Consider the following 17,978-nt stretch of genomic DNA (forward strand, 5'->3'; position numbering starts at 1 on the left):
TTCTTAAGTTTGCCTAACATAAAAAAATAACTAGGTTAAAGCATCAGATAAACAATGCAGTCACTATGAGAGAATAATATCTAAAAATTTTATTAATTTATGAATGACTCTTTGTTATGAAGGTTTAATACAAGCTTCTTATGAAAATAATTCACGGTGGCATAATACGTCATTAACCAGTTCATTCTCAAAATTACATCAAAATCTCTCATATCTAATGTTATCAGGTCTACACTTAATTTTTTACTTGCTATTTCTACGATATGAGCTTTGTATATGACATTCCCTAATAATGTTTTATTCCCAAGTGTAGACACAAGCAATACAGAATTAAGACTTTTAGATAACACATTCAAATTTTTCACAAAAGTATGCAAAACAAAAAAAAAATGTGAAGTACCAGTATCAATTAAAACATGTGCAAGGTAGTTACAGATAGTGTACGTACTTGGTATCACGTCCAGGTAGGCTTCAGTTTCTCGTTGGGTAAAGGTATAGGTTCTGCCCTGAATTGGAGGTCTGGTCTGATTATAATTTCGCGGACACTCTCTCGCATAGTGCTAGACACTTTCACATATACAGCGGGTATTGTTGAAGTGATAGCAGGGTCTGTCCCCATGGTTCTTGCCACAGTGCTGGTAAGTCATATTGTATCCTATTATCGATGCTTGAGGAGGAGCTTGAGTCGCGGGCCTAGATCTCTTATTCTACTGAATTGGTACAGTAGATACTGACCTACGATGTGGGATTAGGGGCCTGGGATTGCCCATTACTTGAGGAAAGATGCGGAGGTTCGTTTCTATCAGTTGTTCCTTGGGTAAAATTACTGAGTAGGTCTTGAGGTCATTTACATACAGTTGTTGTCTGATCTCAAGATAGAGGCCCCACTCAAACTTTCTTATCTTTCTGTCTTTGTCCATCATGCTCTTCGGAGAGTATCTGCCCAAGTTCAAGAATTTTCGGGCATACTCAGACACTGTCATATCGTCCTAGATTCGATGTGCAAATTTCATCTCCTTCAAATGCCGAAGGTGCTCTACGAGGTACTCCGCATTGAAAGCTAGCATAAACTGTTCTCAAGTGACCGAAATGGGTAGAGTGGTCTGCTTCAGTTGCTACCAATGACCTGCCTCACCTACGAGTATATAAGTAACAAGTATGACCTACTCTGTCTTTGTTAGCTAGTACTTAGCTTCTTCAAAAATGAATAATTCTGTAAAAGTAGATGAGTTAAGTCTCTTGTACCTCTCAATGTAGTCTGAGTCCATCATAGGTGGAACTGGGTCCTATTGGAGAGGAATTGGATTATGTTGGGGAGGAACTGGGTGACCCTGTGGCGGCACTTGGTTGTATGGTGGAGGCACCAAATTGTACTGTGGCAGTGTCAGATGATACGGTAGAGGAGCAGGGTTGTAGTAGGGTGCACTGGATCTTTCCATTGCATGGGTGGCTCATACTGTGACAGGGGTGGAAGGTCAAGTAGCTCCCTCCTCTCTTTCCTGGCATGTCAGGCAGAAATGAGTCTCTCCAGCATCTCAAAGAGCCAATCGACATCCTCTCAAAAGCTACCCATCCCGGGCTGCTCTGTTCAGTGGGGGGCTTTCCTCTTCTCATGTCTTTGTACATGTATTTCATAAAGAAAAGTCGAGTGTTGGGCTGTATTAAATCATTTTAAGTTGAGTATCAGGTTGTATTGAATGATTCTAATCTTTATGCAAAAAATAGTTTCGAGAAACGTGGCTTTGATACCAACTGTAAAGAACCAATACTCAATAGAAAAGAAAATATTGAATTCATAAGATAATAGTGAAAGCAGTTGAGAGTTTAGGATTTATATTCTTTACATAGTAAACTTGAAATGTCCAATAAGGCTATGAAAATGTCCTTTTGTGGAAGTTAAAATAACGAAAATAAAAATGTAACTATAATCCTATAGGGTTAACCTCCGCTAGGCAACTCTAATAGGATGCGGAATGCAATTTTTAGTAGCAACTTTCTTGTTGTTCAGGATCCTGATCTTGGTATTCTTGATCTAAAATGGTTAAATAAGGAGGATGAGCTACATTAGCTCAGTAAAAATGTCAACATTTATCACCGATACGAAAAATCAAAGGTTGGTAAAAATTATAAAATAACCAATGGAACCATTTTTTAAAAATAAATTCATTTAATATAAAAACATAAGTTTTAAACCTATTTTTTTAAGTTCCCAAAATCGGCATATGAAGGCAATAATCAGGATAACAATTTATGTAAATGATCAATAATAGTAAACATTATCTTTTTATCTATATATCGGTACCTATAGGGGTTTATAGGGGTTCTTCCTACGCGTGGATCCAATATCCAATTTACCAATTAACCAACCGTGCTCATACCTCGTCTGATAATGGATGCCAAGACGTACCACTGTTTCAATAGCCCATCCAGTATGAGGTGAACAATATTTTCCAACCCTTTCTTATATGGGACTTCTCAGCTCCGTTCGATTGAGATAATGTCCATGATAGGGTTTGCCCTATGTACTCGGTCCGTACACCTTTTTTTATGATATCTGGTAAGCCTTTTATACACATTGTCACATTATTAACTAACTACTAATTACACACAAATATTTCATATTTACAGATCTATGGAATAACATTTTGAACAGATAATATAAATTGATTCTATAACAATTAAGAAAAACGTGATCATAACATTTATTTCAAATTAATCAACAAATGAGAATAACGGTTAAGTAATTAACAACGAGATGTCAAATAAATCTATGAATTACAATGCATGTGGTAAGCAAATAAATACATTCTAACAATAGATATATAGGTGAAATAAGCAATTTGTACTAACCGATCACCGACTCCATTAGTGACCTGTATTTAATTGATTAGAAATTTCTAATATTCATAAATTACATCGTTATTATTTACTAAACTTTAATTGACCATAATAGTAAAAAAAGAGTGAAGGATTCTTACTCCAGGTCAGTGTTCGAAATACTACCTCTTTCACTGTGCTTTCTGGTGGTTCTTGGGTTTCTTGAATTTTTTCTGCGGAAATCAAAAACACGCGTCACATATTCTAAAATACCCTAAAAAGGCTAAAAATAAGCATTTATAATTTTTTCGACCAGTTTAGGGTTCCGGCACAGCGGCTCCGACGCCCATGGCAGCGTCTCCTGTCGATCTAACCGGTTTTGGCTAGTTTTGCCGGTTTTGCATGAAAACCTGCAAAAAATAAGGTTAGACGGCCTTTGTTAGTCGATAAAGGAAAAACTCGAGGCATTATCGGTGGAAGAGTTTTCTGGTGCAGCGGCTTTGCTTTCCTCTCTCCCAGTCGGGGATTCTCTTTGGTCAACCTGCACCAGAAAAGGGTTAGGGACACAATGGTCGAAAGATAGAAGGGAATGGAAAATGGGAAAGGGCTCACCGGAGCGATTTTTGGATTGTAAACGCAGCAGCTCGACCGAGTTTCGCCCTTGATTTTTGGCTTTTCTTTTGGCCTGTTGGCTCCAATATGGGTGTGGGGAGGCTTGAAATCGAATTTTGAATGAAATTAGGGAAAAAAATTACCTTCCGGTGTCGGCGGTGGCTCTAATGCGATGGCAATGGTGGTTGGTTTTCTTTCCAGCCGCCCTTCATCTTCTTCTCCAGTGAGGACAGATGCGTTTAGGGTTAGGGTTCCCTGGGATACGATGCTTATATATCCCCCTTCTGGTGTTGATCTTGGTCGTCCGTGTAAGGATACGTGGCCATCTCTTATCCATTGGATCGCTCTTAAGAAGGGAACGAATCTGGATCGTTCGTGCGCGCAAGATGGGATCTGAGCCATTAGATCTGCTGACACGTGGATCGTCCGCGTAGACACGTATCCACGTGTCTGTCACGCGACGCACGGTGACTGACTGCACTGTTGATGTGGCGGTCCACGTGGCCAAATTTTTATTATTTTCGCTTTTATCCCAATTTTTTAAATTTTTTTCAAATAAATCCTTCTTTATTTCTATTTTAACCCTAATTTTTGAAAATATTTTCAAATGCATTCAAAACACATTTTTTAAAAAAAAAAATTAATAAAAAATTAAAATTAAAATTTTTAATTTATTTTATTATTATAATTTAATTATCCCGAACTTAAATTTCGAATCTAGATATTACATTATGTGTTCTCGTTAGAAAGTTGAATTACTATTAATGTTAAATTATATGAATGTTTGTGTTCTAATATAATACTTACACACATTTTCAAAAAAATTGGGAAAACAACCCACTTAATGCAATGTCATTATCGGGTCGGGCACACAACTTTGGTTCTTCCATCAAATGGCAGCCAATCTCTCTTTCCCACTAAACATGATTGCTAATTACATCAAATTTTACATTCATTAAATTATATATATATAGAATTACCTGCTCCCTAAATTTACCAAAAATAATTTTTGGGCACCAGTCACCATGTTTATATCAAGTATTTTAGCCCCATCTTCAGATAAAATACAATAGGAATCATCTGAAAGATCAAACTCAATCTTTGCTGCTATGATTAACTCTTCCATGGTGTTTGGTACCCACATTAGAATTCCCTCTTTTCTCCCTTCTGGATCCCATGGGTGATAAGCAAACACACTGCACTTCTTTTTCTCCATTGATGCACCTTCACTTCGTCTCCCACAATTGGAAATCTCAGAATTTCTAGCAGCTTCAAGCAGCTTGATCAAACCCTTGCTCCCCCCCATACGTGCTTCATCAATTGGAGAATTCCCCCACCTGCACCAACAAATCTTACCTACTGGTTTTGATTTTGTTTTGGCATATACATGAAAATGTAGATACATACATATGGTACATGTATACCTGTCCTTTGAGAGAACACTGCCGCCAGCTTCTAAAAGTAAACTTGCCATTGAATATAACCCTTCTGCAGCAGCAACATGAAGAGCTGTTCGATAATCGTAATTTTTAGAATTCGGATTAATCCCATTGGCCAAAACTCTCTTCAGCAAATCACAATCCCTTTTTGCAACGATCATGCAGAGAAAACAACCAGCATCATCAATTTTCAATGATGCTCCTCCTCTAACTAGTAAATCGACCACTTGATCATTCCCATTCCTGATAGCCTCAAGCAAGGGAGTATTTCCAAACTTATCTGATATCGAAAATTGCAACACTACTTAATATCAAAGTATTCATTTAGAAGATCAAATCCAAGTATTTTACCTGCAATATTTACATCCAATCCTTGTTCAATAAGGAATTCAGTAATCTTTTCATACCCCCTTGATGCAGCAATATGCTGCAAAGAATCAAAGAGTGATAAATGTGTTAATGATTGAGAACAAGATAGAATTGTTGGTGAAGTAATTTGTTCAAAGTGGGTTAAGGAAAGTACAAGAGGAGATCTTCCATCATAATCTCTCTTGCTTGGATCTGCTCCTGCTTCGATTAAGCGTTTCAGTTGATAAAAATCTCCTTCATGAGCAGCACAATTCAATCTCATAACCAGCTCTAACTCATGCTTCACAATAGAAAGGCTAATGTCTGATTCCAACACTTTGTTCTGTAAATTGGAGTCCTTTCCCTGCAACCCACAACCAGTAGTGTCAAGCTGATGCTAATTAGTCAATCCAATTGTTCATATATGAGAGAAAGTAAGAAACTTTATTTGACGGACCAAACTGGAGCTGGATAATTCACCTCAAGTAGGTTGTTCAAGACAATTCTTCCATCCAAAAAGTATATCTCCAGGATCTCGGTGAAAGATTGCTTATCGATTCGTAAGATTCTGCAGAATTCGCGGGCTTTAATGGTGCAAGAATGGGGAAGGTTGCAGAGAAAAGAAATCTCCCCAACTAAGCTGTAGGCATGTAGACGCATAAGAAAATCTTCTGCTTCATCATCTGCCCCTCTTCCTTCTACCTCCTGCTTACCAAATGGAAATGATCAAGTCTTGGCAGTGCATAAATTTGCCATAAAATGAAGATGTTGAATAAACACAGACATGTTTGATAAAGCATGAAATCCTTACCAGTTCACCATGACAGACAATGTAAAGTTGGTCCACCACCCTTCCTTGTTCTATAATCACTTCTCCTGAGAGAAAAAATTCTTCGTGGACTCTAATTGCCTGTTGAATCAGAAGATTGAACAAGACTCTATTCCATGACTTAGAAAGAAGCATTACATGTTTATCTAAATGGAATAGCTTACAATCTGCTTAATGAATCCCAATGAGCAACCCTTGAAAAGAGAGACTTGTTTAATAAGTGGCTCATATAACTTCTCCGAGATCTACAAAACCGGAAAGTACAAGATTGTTAGAAATTGAGTAACTTAGTGAAGTGCATTAGGTCTATTGGAAGTACTTTAGAGCGGATGGAGACAGGAATATCCTGAAGAACCGCAGTCTCAGTGTATCGACGATCATACTGCAACCGTAAATGATTCTGGATCTGTTTTGTTATTCCCCTTTCAAGATTGTTCCTACCCATGTATTTTCTAAGTTCAGTCATTTTATCTCGAAACCTTTCAGTCTTTGATCCTTTTACTATCAACGCAGTCATGTTACCGAGTAGGTAAGCACCAAGAATCATATCAAACGAGACATAAACCATCACAAATATCATCTCCCTTACATTCACTGCATGTATATCTCCATAACCTGCATTAACAGAAACCCTATATTAACAATCAAGAGTTTAGCAGAGAAGAAACAGAGTGATTTGCAGGGAGAGAAAAGAAAAGTTACCAACAGTTGCCATGGTCACAATAGCGAAATAAAGTGATGTAATGTAACGCTTCCAAAGATCGATGTGTCTGAAATTTGAGTAACTAAAACCTCCCATCTTTAAACTTCCAATCCATGTGAAACCTTCTTCTGAAGCAGGCAAAGTAGTAGCAAGATAGTAGAAAATGCAGGCAGCTGTATGTGTACAGTAGAGTTCAACAACAATGAGTTTTACAATTCTTGTAAAGAGATAATTGATTCGTATGTCTTTCTCCAATTTCTCAAAAAATTCCGTCACTCTTACGGCTCGACTTAGCCTGATCCATAATAGGTATCTCACAGGCTCTTTTCCTCCACAAGCCTGTTTCAAGAAGACGAATCGAGATCATGATCATCACAAGAAAAATGTTGATTCAGAGAAAAGTGCTAGAGCGACATGCTAAATGTATTCTTGTAATGGACTAATCAGGAAAATTTAGATCCAGAAAGAAGAAGGTTTTAATTTTTGTACAAGAATGGACTATGGGATTACACGACTGATCGAAACAGAGAGGCAGCCGTGGAAATAACTCACCTTGAAGATAGCATCCCATGGTAGACAACCCAGTAAATCAACTGAAAACCGAGATTTCAAGTATCTAGATTCCAATACATGATAAGTGACTAACAAGATCAGATAAAGGATATATGTAACAAGTTACGAAAATGACCGGAGGGCAATTAGCTTGCGGTTGTAGACCATGCGGTAGGAGTGTGCGTCTCGATAGGCAAGGAGAAAGTGCACGACAATGTCAATGAGGAAGGCAAACTGTCCAGCTATGTCAAGGAGGAAAAGATCCTCCGGTAAGCCTCTGAAGAACCCGAACTCCATGGGAGTGAAGAATGACGAGTAAATCGCCCATAGGAGTATAAAGTTTGTCCATAAAACATACCACCTGCAATTTGAAATCACAGTCCGAGATTAACAACAATAAACAGAAAAACCCAGAGACAAACAGAGAAGGAGTCAGAGAAATAGAAATGAAACAGAGATAAAACAGAGATGAAACAGATAAAGACAGAGATGAACAGAGAAAAAACAGAGAGAGAAAATAAGCCACGGTTACCAATTATCAGGATGAATGACAAAATGCTTCAATTGGGAACGTGAAGCTCCTCTGCTTCCACTCACAATGTCTCTTCCGACGCTGGGATTTTCGGAGGATTCAGTTCTGCACATCACGGAGAAAAGCCTTTTCCATGACGATTTTCGTGATTCCTCGAGCTCCCTCTCAACTTCATACTCTTCTCCCTCGAACTCCTCCCTGTCTCTCCTCCCTTCTTCATGCACCATTATCCTCGACAACCAATAATCCTAGCACAGAAGTAGTTTCTTGAAGCTAAACAAGAAAGAAATCGGAGAGTCTCAGCACACTCAATTAGATTTCAAGCGGGTAAGCTTTCTTTACAAGACTCGATTAATATACAAAGCTCAAGATTTAATGGTGAAATTCTTGGCATCTGCTAAAAATGTATTCCAGAATTTAAGAACAGTAGCATGTGCCGACAAAGAGCATCTGAGACAAGCAAATCTCTGAAATATTTGTTTGATCATCCATGTTTATGAGGTTGACATTACAGTCTAGAAATAAAATAGATGTTTAAATGCTCTTTTTGATAATTAATTATTATTAACTTCCCTAATTTAGTGCTATAATCTTCTGAAAAAAAATAATAATTTATCTGGAAATCGTTTCTGATTCCCATTAGATTTTGATACTTTTTTTTAGATTATCCAGAAGTTCATGGAGTTTGAATCTACTGTCTCGAAAAAGAAATATCACAGAAAGTTCAAAACTTTTATGAGAACTTTATTCACTTTTAGGTGATTAATGATCGCCCGTGGGGTACCCGATCTCTATTTTACTTTTAGAATTCAGTTGATAATTTATTTAATCCAAAAAATTTAACTAAGAATTATAAATTCTCTTATTCAAATTGAAACTAAGCTGTGGAAATTAAATTTTTAGAAGCCCTTTAGGTTTTTTTTTTTAAATTAATTAATTATTTTTATTTTGAAAAAAAAAAAAGTCGTGTATAAAAATATCCGAATAAGAATAAATCTAATATGAAAGGAGAATCGACGGATAAAATTCGTCCTTATTTGCGAAGAGGTAGAAGAAATAATTTTCGAGCATGTGATTATCGTCTAAATCAATTGAATCCGCATAAGCACATGCATTTTAAATGCTAGATATACACGTCTCTATCTTCTTCAAATTATTAGAAAACTACACGATTTATGAATGTGTTATATGAATTATGGTAGAATTAGAACTAGCCGATTTTTCAAAAAAAGCGAGTTAATTCATCTAGTTTAGTAGTTTTTATGTGGAAAAATATACCGAATGTTAGTAATTTACTATTTTTTTTAACTCTATCCTAAAAGGAATAGATAAAATTAAATACAGATAAATCATTTGTTAATAAAATATAGCATAGCTCGAAATAATATGTTGATAAAAGTACGTAACGATTTTTACTACATTATTATTTATTAGAAGCTATCTTAAAAGATTTGTAACATTAGTCATAACTCGTAAGTAGTTAACATAGGAAGATTCATGTATTTAATCATTGCTCATAAATTAGTTAATCTATTACTGTTTTTTTAATGATTATTTTTTAATCTTTTCAAAGAAAATTAGTTTTTTATATTTAATTTAACTGTTATATAGTATTTTTTTTTTTTTACGATATATATTAGATCTGAATGTAAAACATACTCATATCGAATTGTTTAGATTAGATCTGAAAATAGAAGTGTAGTTGAATTCATACTGAAAGAAATTTACACATCATGTTGTAAATTCGCTAAATTAATACATAATCTTTTAGAGTTCTCACATTTTTTCTATTTCTGGTGACGTAATAACAAAATATAAAAACTCTAAGTATGATTTAGAAATCATAATTGACTTTTTTATGTTCTTAAATTTTTATTATTTTTAATTTAGTCCATCATAAAATAATAAATAATACTTTTAGTCTCTATCCATAAAAAATTCATATTTTACTTGATACATTAAATTTCAATATCTATTTAAAATTAACATATCATATTTTAACCGCATCTAATTAAACTGATAGTTATTTATGCACAATAAACTCACATATAAATTCACACAGTGGATCAAAATTCAACAAATCAATTTTGATTTTAGTTTTTATATTACGGTAAAGTAATTTTATTTATTCTCACTTAAATTTAAAATTTTCGAAAAAAAAAAACATTTCTTTGGGTAATTGACATCAATGTAACAAACTGTAGAAATCTTTATTATAAAATTAAAATGTAAAAATATTACTTTTTAATTTCTATTATGTTTATATGATATTTTTAATTTTTATTTGATCAAATTATAAAGAAGAATGGGTGGGCAAAACACGACAAAATAGCATTGCCGAGTATACACGTTAATTTTTATATGAAAATATTATTCAGAATTTATATGCTAATTAGACAGTTTAGATGATATATGGGAAATATATAATTACTTTTGAGATTATTAGAAATACTTTATTAATATACAAACATAGTATTATTAATATTTATAAATCTGAGTAATATATAAATATTGAATTTATTTTCCCTAATTATTTTCTGCCAACCCAAGAGAGAGAGAGAGAGAAAAAGCACGTTTTACATTCAGACGCCATGCTTGGCATTGGACGCACGTATCAACCCAAACCCAAGATTGCAAGAAAGAAGCAACGGCCAATTAAAATTAACAAATTGCTAAAATATAAAATTATATACATACATACATACATATATATATACACACAAGTGGTGTATAACCCCTTAAGTCGATCACGGACATGGCATCGTTAAGAGTAATGCTTAAATATTGTATATAGTTTTAAAATATATTTCCCAAGTACCCAACCAAATGCCACTCTACCATATTATATTCACATTAATATTTCAAATTGGCCAATTTGAAATCCAACTCCATAGTTTTTTATACGTTGCAAGCTTTTAAAAAAAAAAAAAACATATATTTACACCACTAAGCTTGGACCGACCTTATCTGTCATCTTTCTTTTTCGAATATTCACCAGTTCGATCAGCCAACGAAAAAAACATATATATATATAATATAATATAATATAATCTTACATTATTCCATCATGATATATATCACCACTTGCTACGCCAACATTATATGGTATTTACAATATTATATTTACGAATTGGGTTTGTTGTTCAATTATAAAAAATTATGATTGTTCTCAAATCATCAAGTATATATTACAGATGTTGTTTTCTTAAAGCTCTATTTTTTTTTTTTATCTTATGATCACAAGATTCCAATTAATTAATGGTTAATTTGTTATAAAGTCGGTACTCTCTTAATAATACAAATTAAGAAGAGTCCGCACTAATTAAGTGGGAAAGATCAAAAGGATTACGGTAAATAAAGAGGACTAATTAGCGTCACTAACAGAGATTAAGAGTAATAATAAATCAAACCCCCCCATGGTTTACTACTAGTCAAAGTAGCCCGGCTCCTTAAATATTATTTGTTAAAATAAAAATATAATAATTTAAATTAATAAATAATAAATAATAAATAAAAAAAGCAAAAGGATAATGGCGGGCTGAATTATTAATTATATAAAAATTACACGAGGGAAAATAATAAAATAATAGGAAAGTGGACCCCACAACCCCTCCATCCTTTCACCTTCCTTAATCCTCCACTAATCACTGCAGCCAGCGAGCCGGCACTTACTCCACGTGCTTTTATTTTATTTTCCACTTATATAAACCCCTTACCTCTTCCACTTCAATTTTTCATCTCCCATCTTCTCAGAAAAATCAATGGCAGTAGTTCGGAATCGACGCCCTTTCAACCTCCGTCTTCCTCTCCCCGAGACTTTTGACCGCCGTCCCTGCTTCAACCCTCCACTTCCTCCAACTGCAACCACCACTGCTTCCTCTGGTTCCGGCACGGCCGTAGCCTACTCCGATCTTGAAAAGATCAACGTTCTCGGCCATGGAAATGGTGGAACCGTCTACAGGGTTCGGCATAAGCGTACTTCTAAACTCTACGCTCTCAAAGTTGTCCATGCCGACACTGATTCAACGATTCGCCGCCAGATTTTTAGAGAGATGGAAATCCTTCGTCGTACCGATTCGCCTCATATTGTTCGTTGCTATGGAATCTTCGAGAAGCCTTCCGGCGATGTCGAGATTCTCATGGAATACATGGGCGCGGGCTCCCTCGATACTCTTCTTCACGCCAAGGGTACGTTCTCCGAGGACCAATTGGCACGAGTGGCTCGTCAAATCCTTAAAGGCTTAAGTTATTTGCACGCTCTTAAGATCGTGCATCGAGACATCAAGCCCTCGAATCTGTTGGTGAACGCGAACATGGAAGTGAAGATTGCAGACTTCGGCGTCAGCAAAATCATGTGCCGCTCGCTCGATTCCTGTAACTCCTATGTGGGTACCTGTGCTTACATGAGTCCGGAAAGGTTCGATCCCGACAGTTGTGGCGGAAACTATAACGTGTACGCCGGAGACATTTGGAGTTTGGGACTGACGTTACTGGAGCTCTACGTGGGTCACTTCCCCTTCCTTCCGGCGGGTCAAAGACCCGATTGGGCGACGTTGATGTGCGCAATCTGTTTCGGAGACCGACCCAGTCTGCCGGATGGTTCGTCGGAGGATTTCCGAAGTTTCATCGAGTGTTGTTTGCAGAAAGAATCGTCGAAGAGGTGGACGGCGTCGCAGCTCTTGACCCATCCGTTTCTGAGTAAATATCCAGCTTCGGAATCTTGAACCCGAAAGAAGATCCAAATATCCAATTTTCGAAAAGTTTCCGGATATCGGGTGGATCCCATTAATAGGTTAATTCGGTTCTTTTTTGTATATTCGGGTTGGATAATTAGCAATCCTCGTGTACATTCTCATTGAGGCAATTAATTTTTTTTATTAAATTTCCTCAATTGAAGCTAAATCATGATATCGTCGTATAATTTTCTGAGGTTTTAAATTCAATAAATTAGTTTATCGAAAGGAGTAATTCAGTTGCACGAGTGACACGTGCTTTAATCATAACGGTTAGTGGGTGATAAGATTTTTGATTAATTTTAGTTTAATCGGTGATTAGTTAGTTAGTTCTTGGAAGATTCCTTCGCAGTGCAAGTTGCGGGTGGTGACGACAAAATAAATAATTAAGCGGACAAGTTTCGGGTCGTTCTCGCAGTCAACCGGTATACTGGTGGGACCGGGCAGTTGTCTGGTTGATGGAAGTTGATCAACGGCTGATGATTCGCTCGGAGGATGTTGCGTATATATTGTGCATACATAACAAGTTACTATAAATGAAAATGGATGGGGATGGAAATGTGTCAAAATCAGTAGAAGGTTTGGATGCATGAACGTGGAAGCTTGTTGTCACGGTAATTGTGATTAATTATGATGCCACTAGCAAAACAAGTAGCTCGTTTCATCGCTTACGTCAACAATGACATGTGCAACTTGAACTTCGGATCAATTAGTTTTTAGTTCATAATTTTTATTTCCCAAAATAATATTCATATTTAGAGCTCGAATTATCCATGTGAGGTGGATTCAAAAAAAAAAAAAAAAAAGGGAGCTTCTAGTTATAATCCATAAATAATTTTGATTTTATATTTTATGTAAACGTAAGATTAAAATAGTTGATAAAGTAATTAAAAGACACGATAATAAAAATACTATATCTAAAATTCTATTTAAATAAAATATATTTTATTTGTAAAACGAAATTAGTTTGTACATTTACAACAATATCATTATTACTTATCATTATATAATTATAATTTATTTTTACTCAATTGATACAAAATACTTAAATCTTAATGCATTTCGCAACACTCATGGTGAAACATATGTTAAAGTTACAATACCCGCCAACGCATAATTTTTATTTGAAATAATTTATTATTTATTGTAATTCAACTTGTTTATTCATATTAATAGTGAATAAGTTAGTGAATTTTTGTTTCGTATTCTTTACAAACTTATTGAATACCGGATAAGTTAATGATACGAAGTAAATAAACGCAATTTTATTAGTAGATAATTAATGACATAAAATAAACAAATACGACTTGATTAGTAGATAAATTAATAAATATGATTTGATTAGTAAATAAATTAATAACAGAAAATATAATTAGTAAATCAGTTACTAACATGAAATATGACTTAGTTAGTAGAGAAGTTAGAGGTAGTGAACACGAATTGTATGCTTTATAAGGTAGTATATTTGTATCAAATGAATTATTAGTTTATAACTTAATTTTTTATTTTACGATATATATTTTATTAAATGTATTTATTTTTTTTTTTACAATAGAATATTTTATTGTGACTATTTTGTCTGAGTATCATATTGTTATTTTAAAAGAATCGAAGCTTTATAACATTCTTTACGAGAGATTATAAAATATTTTTTCTAACTGTTTTTTAACAATAGCGAGCGTCAGTTTGACTCGAGAGGTGGTGGTCTAGTAGCACCGATGGTAAAGTTGTTTTATTAACATAAATTTTTTTAAAAAATAACTAAATAATTTTTTTTTAAAAAGTAATTTTAATTTAAAAATATATATATAGAAGAAAGGAATTGGAAGAGAATGGGCAACTTAATCTACTTGAAACTAAAAAACGAGGGTAAGATTGGGCCTTTCAGTTGTCTAGCCTAGGAGACCACTGGATCAATGGCCCATCCAGTTCTCATGATTGTGGTTTCTCTTTGAGTTTTCAAAGGAACAGTTAGACACACAATATACAGCTTTGTATTGTGTCTGAGCTCTTGTGCATATCTTCAAATCACGATCTCCCAATCAATCATGGCAAGGGACAGTTGCCTTGCTCGTGTGACAGCCGGCGTTGCCGTCGGCGGTGCAGTTGGTGGTGCTGTTGGTAATTCCCTCAGATTCAATTTAACTGTTTAATTTCCTGCTTATACCTTCGTTTAAACCCTAATTTCATTCTTTTGTAATTTGTTTGAGTAGTTTGCCAAAGAATAATGGTTGGTGCAGTTTATTATTTGATTTTTGTAGAATTGGTTTCTTGTCTTATTGATAGATTAGGATTCCCTTGAAGCACTTGCTAGTTGTGGTGTTGTTTAAGCTGCGACTGATTTACAAAGCAAAGATTTGTTTTGCATAGTTGATGATGGAACTTCATAAAGACATAATGGTGTTTCCTGAATTTGATGGAAACTTTCCTAGCTTATTAAGTATAGAAAATGGCTAGATTTTACTGAAGGATAATCAACTGCTTTGCCGCTGACTTGAGCAACATGTGTTGTACTTGACATATCTTACGTGCTTAGAGGTTAGGCCTCTTATGAAAGAAAATTTGCCTAGCACATTGGTGTCTTCTGCTATGCCATGTGGAGTGAGCTGACCAGCCATTCACCAATCTTCCACTCATCACATTTTATTGGTTTGTGAAATTGACAGATTTGAACTCTGAATGCTTCTGTCTGATGCATGAGGTCATCTTGTTAGGCTGGTTATTCTCTTGGTAAACAACAAGCAAAGTATTGTTTGGCATGTTACATGAAATGGAGAATGCACTTTTGCTGAATAACTAAAGTTTTTACTCCACTAGGGATTTACAGTTGGAAAGGGAGAAGAAAATGCATTTTTCTTTAGCACCATTGCGCATAATTGAACGGGAGATTCACTGATTGTCAATGAGTGGCTGTATGGTGAAGACAAGCTACCAGCATGTTTTTCTTTCCAGTTTTATTTTGTCAAGCCACATTATCTAGTAATTTTCTTAATAGCAATTTGGATCGTTCCCCATTTTGACTTACTCTTATGCTTCTGTTTAATTCCTAAAGTATTTCCAGCAGTAATTTCTTGAAGCTCTAGCAGGAAACTCAAAAAAGCAATAGGTTAGCAAAATAACATGCTTGAGGGTAACAATCATGAGACAGTTACATTTATTTACTCCTATAACATTTCTCGAATTTCCTCTGGCTGGCCTTGTAGGTTATACATGGATTCTGTGTCTCATTATTTGTTTTTGTGAGCAGGTGCTGTCTACGGGACATATGAGGCCATTAGGTATAAGGTCTGTAATTGAACCTAATCTTCCAGTTCTTGATTCTTCATCATTTTTGTAATTTGCAAATAAATTTATTAGTTGAATATTATGGGGCTGTTCTGTTACGGAAAATTTTCAGTTTTCTATTATTATGGAAATCAAATATTCTTTTGTATCGTAGAAATATATGTTGATTTCCTGTCTAGACAATCGTTTTCCAGTTAACAAAGTTTGGCAACAAGATAATTTGAGTGGTGAAATGAAAATAATTATGTGATATTTATTTGAATGGGGAGATGCAGGTGCCAGGAATTCTGAAGATCAGGTATATTGGACAAACCACACTGGGTAGTGCTGCAATTTTTGGTCTTTTCTTGGGTGCTGGAAGTTTGATACATTGTGGAAAATCATATTAGCTTCTTGTTCTTGTATTCATTACATTAGTAATTTTATGTTTGAGCTATATGAGTAGCCTTGTGTCAAGGCTGGCAACGACACGTAGTAGCTGAGTGTCATTGACTCGCCTAGGTGTCAAAAACAGAAACTGAATGGAGATACTTGTTTTGGGATTTATAGTTTTGTTTCTTCTGTATTTGCTACTACTATAAATCTTTTGCCATCAGTTATCTGTATCGTTCGTTCTGTTTCCTTTTGTTATGCATTACCGAGTTTATCGGTTAAGATGCCATATGCTGAGGAAATTTCAATTGTGACTGGCCTGTTTATACTTGAATGTTGGAATTCAATTAGTTGAATAAGCACCTCAGTTTCTTCTAGCTTCGTCGTATCTTCTGATTCTATCTCTGCTACTCTTTTTTCTACCTAATTTCTTATCTTCGAGTACTGCTAATGAAAAAAAAACAGCTTTTCTTATCGAAAACATGTTTTTTTTTCTTAAAGGCTAAGCAAGAAATCAAAATCATCAAAGGCTCTTTTCCCATATCAAGCATCAAACTTAAAACAACTTCCCTGAACAATTGTTCAATCACTGGATCTGGATGTAGATTCCTAAGATATCATTGGATCAACGGCCCATTCAGTTTAAAATGGCCTTTCATGATTGATCCGTCAAACAAAAACAAACAAAAAAGAATTGGTTTGCGTTGACTCTGTGATATCTAAATCTGAGTTTATAAAAATCAATGGTTGCTCCATATCTTGAACCCATCCAACAATGGAGAAGGACGGTGAGCTTGTTCGTGCAGCAAAGGGTTTCGTCTTTGGCTGTGTCGCCGGTGTTGCAGCCGGTTTGTATTTATCCCGTTCTGGTTTATGAATTGGTTTATTCCTTTTCCCGCACACATCCTTTCCATCATCGTTTAAATAATATTCAACTTCAATCGGTCCGAGTTGTTATTTGATCTTCGTGTTCGTAGTTTTCTATTTCTCGCTTTGGTTTTCATAAAATTAAAAAAACAGAAAGAGCTTTGCGCTTGTGTGACTGATTCTGCGCGTCTGCAATCAGGAACTGTGTCGGGAATACAAGAAATAAAAGCGTGTGAGGAGGTGGTATGGCATCTTAACCCAAACTTCAAAATCATTTTTTTTTTTTTTGTTTCTTCGTTTGGATTATTTCAGGTGTTGATTAGAAATTATTTACAAACGAACAACAACAACAAAAAATGCAGATGTCAAGAGGTGCGAAAATGGGAGTCATTAAACAAAACATTGTATTTTGGGTTCCAGTTTTGGGTATTTCTTTGTTTGCCAGCAGTTTTGTCGGTCGTTTCAAATGATACTATTAGCTGCTTGTTCTTCTTGTATTCCATAATAAACCAAGCGTTGGTTGGATTGAAGAAACTTGCGCAATTAGCCGACAATGGAAAAGGGCATTCTAACATTACAAAAAAAAAAAACCACACCATAATTATAAATATATTTATATATATATATATATTTACAAATTTACTCATTCATACAATGCAATGTTGGGCCTAAGATATCATCATTGATCCATAAGGGGATTTGTGTTGACTTTTGAATCAACAGTGACAGAGATCTGAGTTTGAATGATTGTATTCTTTAGTTCGCACTGTAATTGACATGTATGTATGTATGTATTCACTATTCATAAATATATTGATTTTTAGTATCTTTCTTCTTTGCAACTTAAAATATGTGTTAAATATATATATTTTTTCTTGTATATACTATT

The 17,978-nt window shown here is 35.0% G+C and overlaps 3 protein-coding genes across 4 annotated transcripts; 2 read left to right on the plus strand and 1 right to left on the minus strand.

Moving 5' to 3' along the window:
• Positions 1–4,274: 4,274 nt before the first annotated feature.
• LOC110823498 (potassium channel SKOR-like) lies at positions 4,275–8,457 on the minus strand. Of its 2 annotated transcripts, XM_022053891.2 has the most exons (12): positions 7,833–8,451; positions 7,437–7,661; positions 7,301–7,364; positions 6,748–7,087; positions 6,365–6,660; positions 6,210–6,290; positions 6,028–6,126; positions 5,697–5,921; positions 5,392–5,580; positions 5,220–5,295; positions 4,854–5,148; positions 4,275–4,766 (listed from the first exon to the last, which is right to left on the minus strand). In XM_022053891.2, exons 1-12 carry the CDS (start codon positions 8,057–8,059, stop codon positions 4,406–4,408), a joined length of 2,478 nt encoding a protein of 825 aa, XP_021909583.2. In that variant the 5' UTR covers positions 8,060–8,451; the 3' UTR covers positions 4,275–4,405. The 2 variants fall into 2 exon arrangements, with proteins under 2 accessions (XP_021909583.2, XP_021909582.2); XM_022053890.2 differs by having other exon boundaries at positions 5,220–5,580; positions 7,833–8,457.
• Positions 8,458–11,535: 3,078 nt separating this feature from the next.
• MKK9 (MAP kinase kinase 9) lies at positions 11,536–12,753 on the plus strand. The gene has a single exon (XM_022053918.2). The coding sequence runs from the start codon at positions 11,594–11,596 to the stop codon at positions 12,554–12,556; it is 963 nt and encodes a 320-aa protein (XP_021909610.2). The 5' UTR covers positions 11,536–11,593; the 3' UTR covers positions 12,557–12,753.
• A 1,774-nt stretch (positions 12,754–14,527) lies between these two features.
• LOC110823551 (reactive oxygen species modulator-like protein) lies at positions 14,528–16,445 on the plus strand. The gene is made up of 3 exons (XM_022053949.2): positions 14,528–14,686; positions 15,813–15,850; positions 16,126–16,445. Exons 1-3 carry the CDS (start codon positions 14,614–14,616, stop codon positions 16,237–16,239), a joined length of 225 nt encoding a protein of 74 aa, XP_021909641.2. The 5' UTR covers positions 14,528–14,613; the 3' UTR covers positions 16,240–16,445.
• Positions 16,446–17,978: the final 1,533 nt, after the last annotated feature.

Source organism: Carica papaya, chromosome 9 (assembly GCF_054855325.1).
Source record: "Carica papaya isolate Zhongbai chromosome 9, ASM5485532v1, whole genome shotgun sequence".
Classification (NCBI taxonomy): Eukaryota; Viridiplantae; Streptophyta; class Magnoliopsida; order Brassicales; family Caricaceae; genus Carica; species Carica papaya.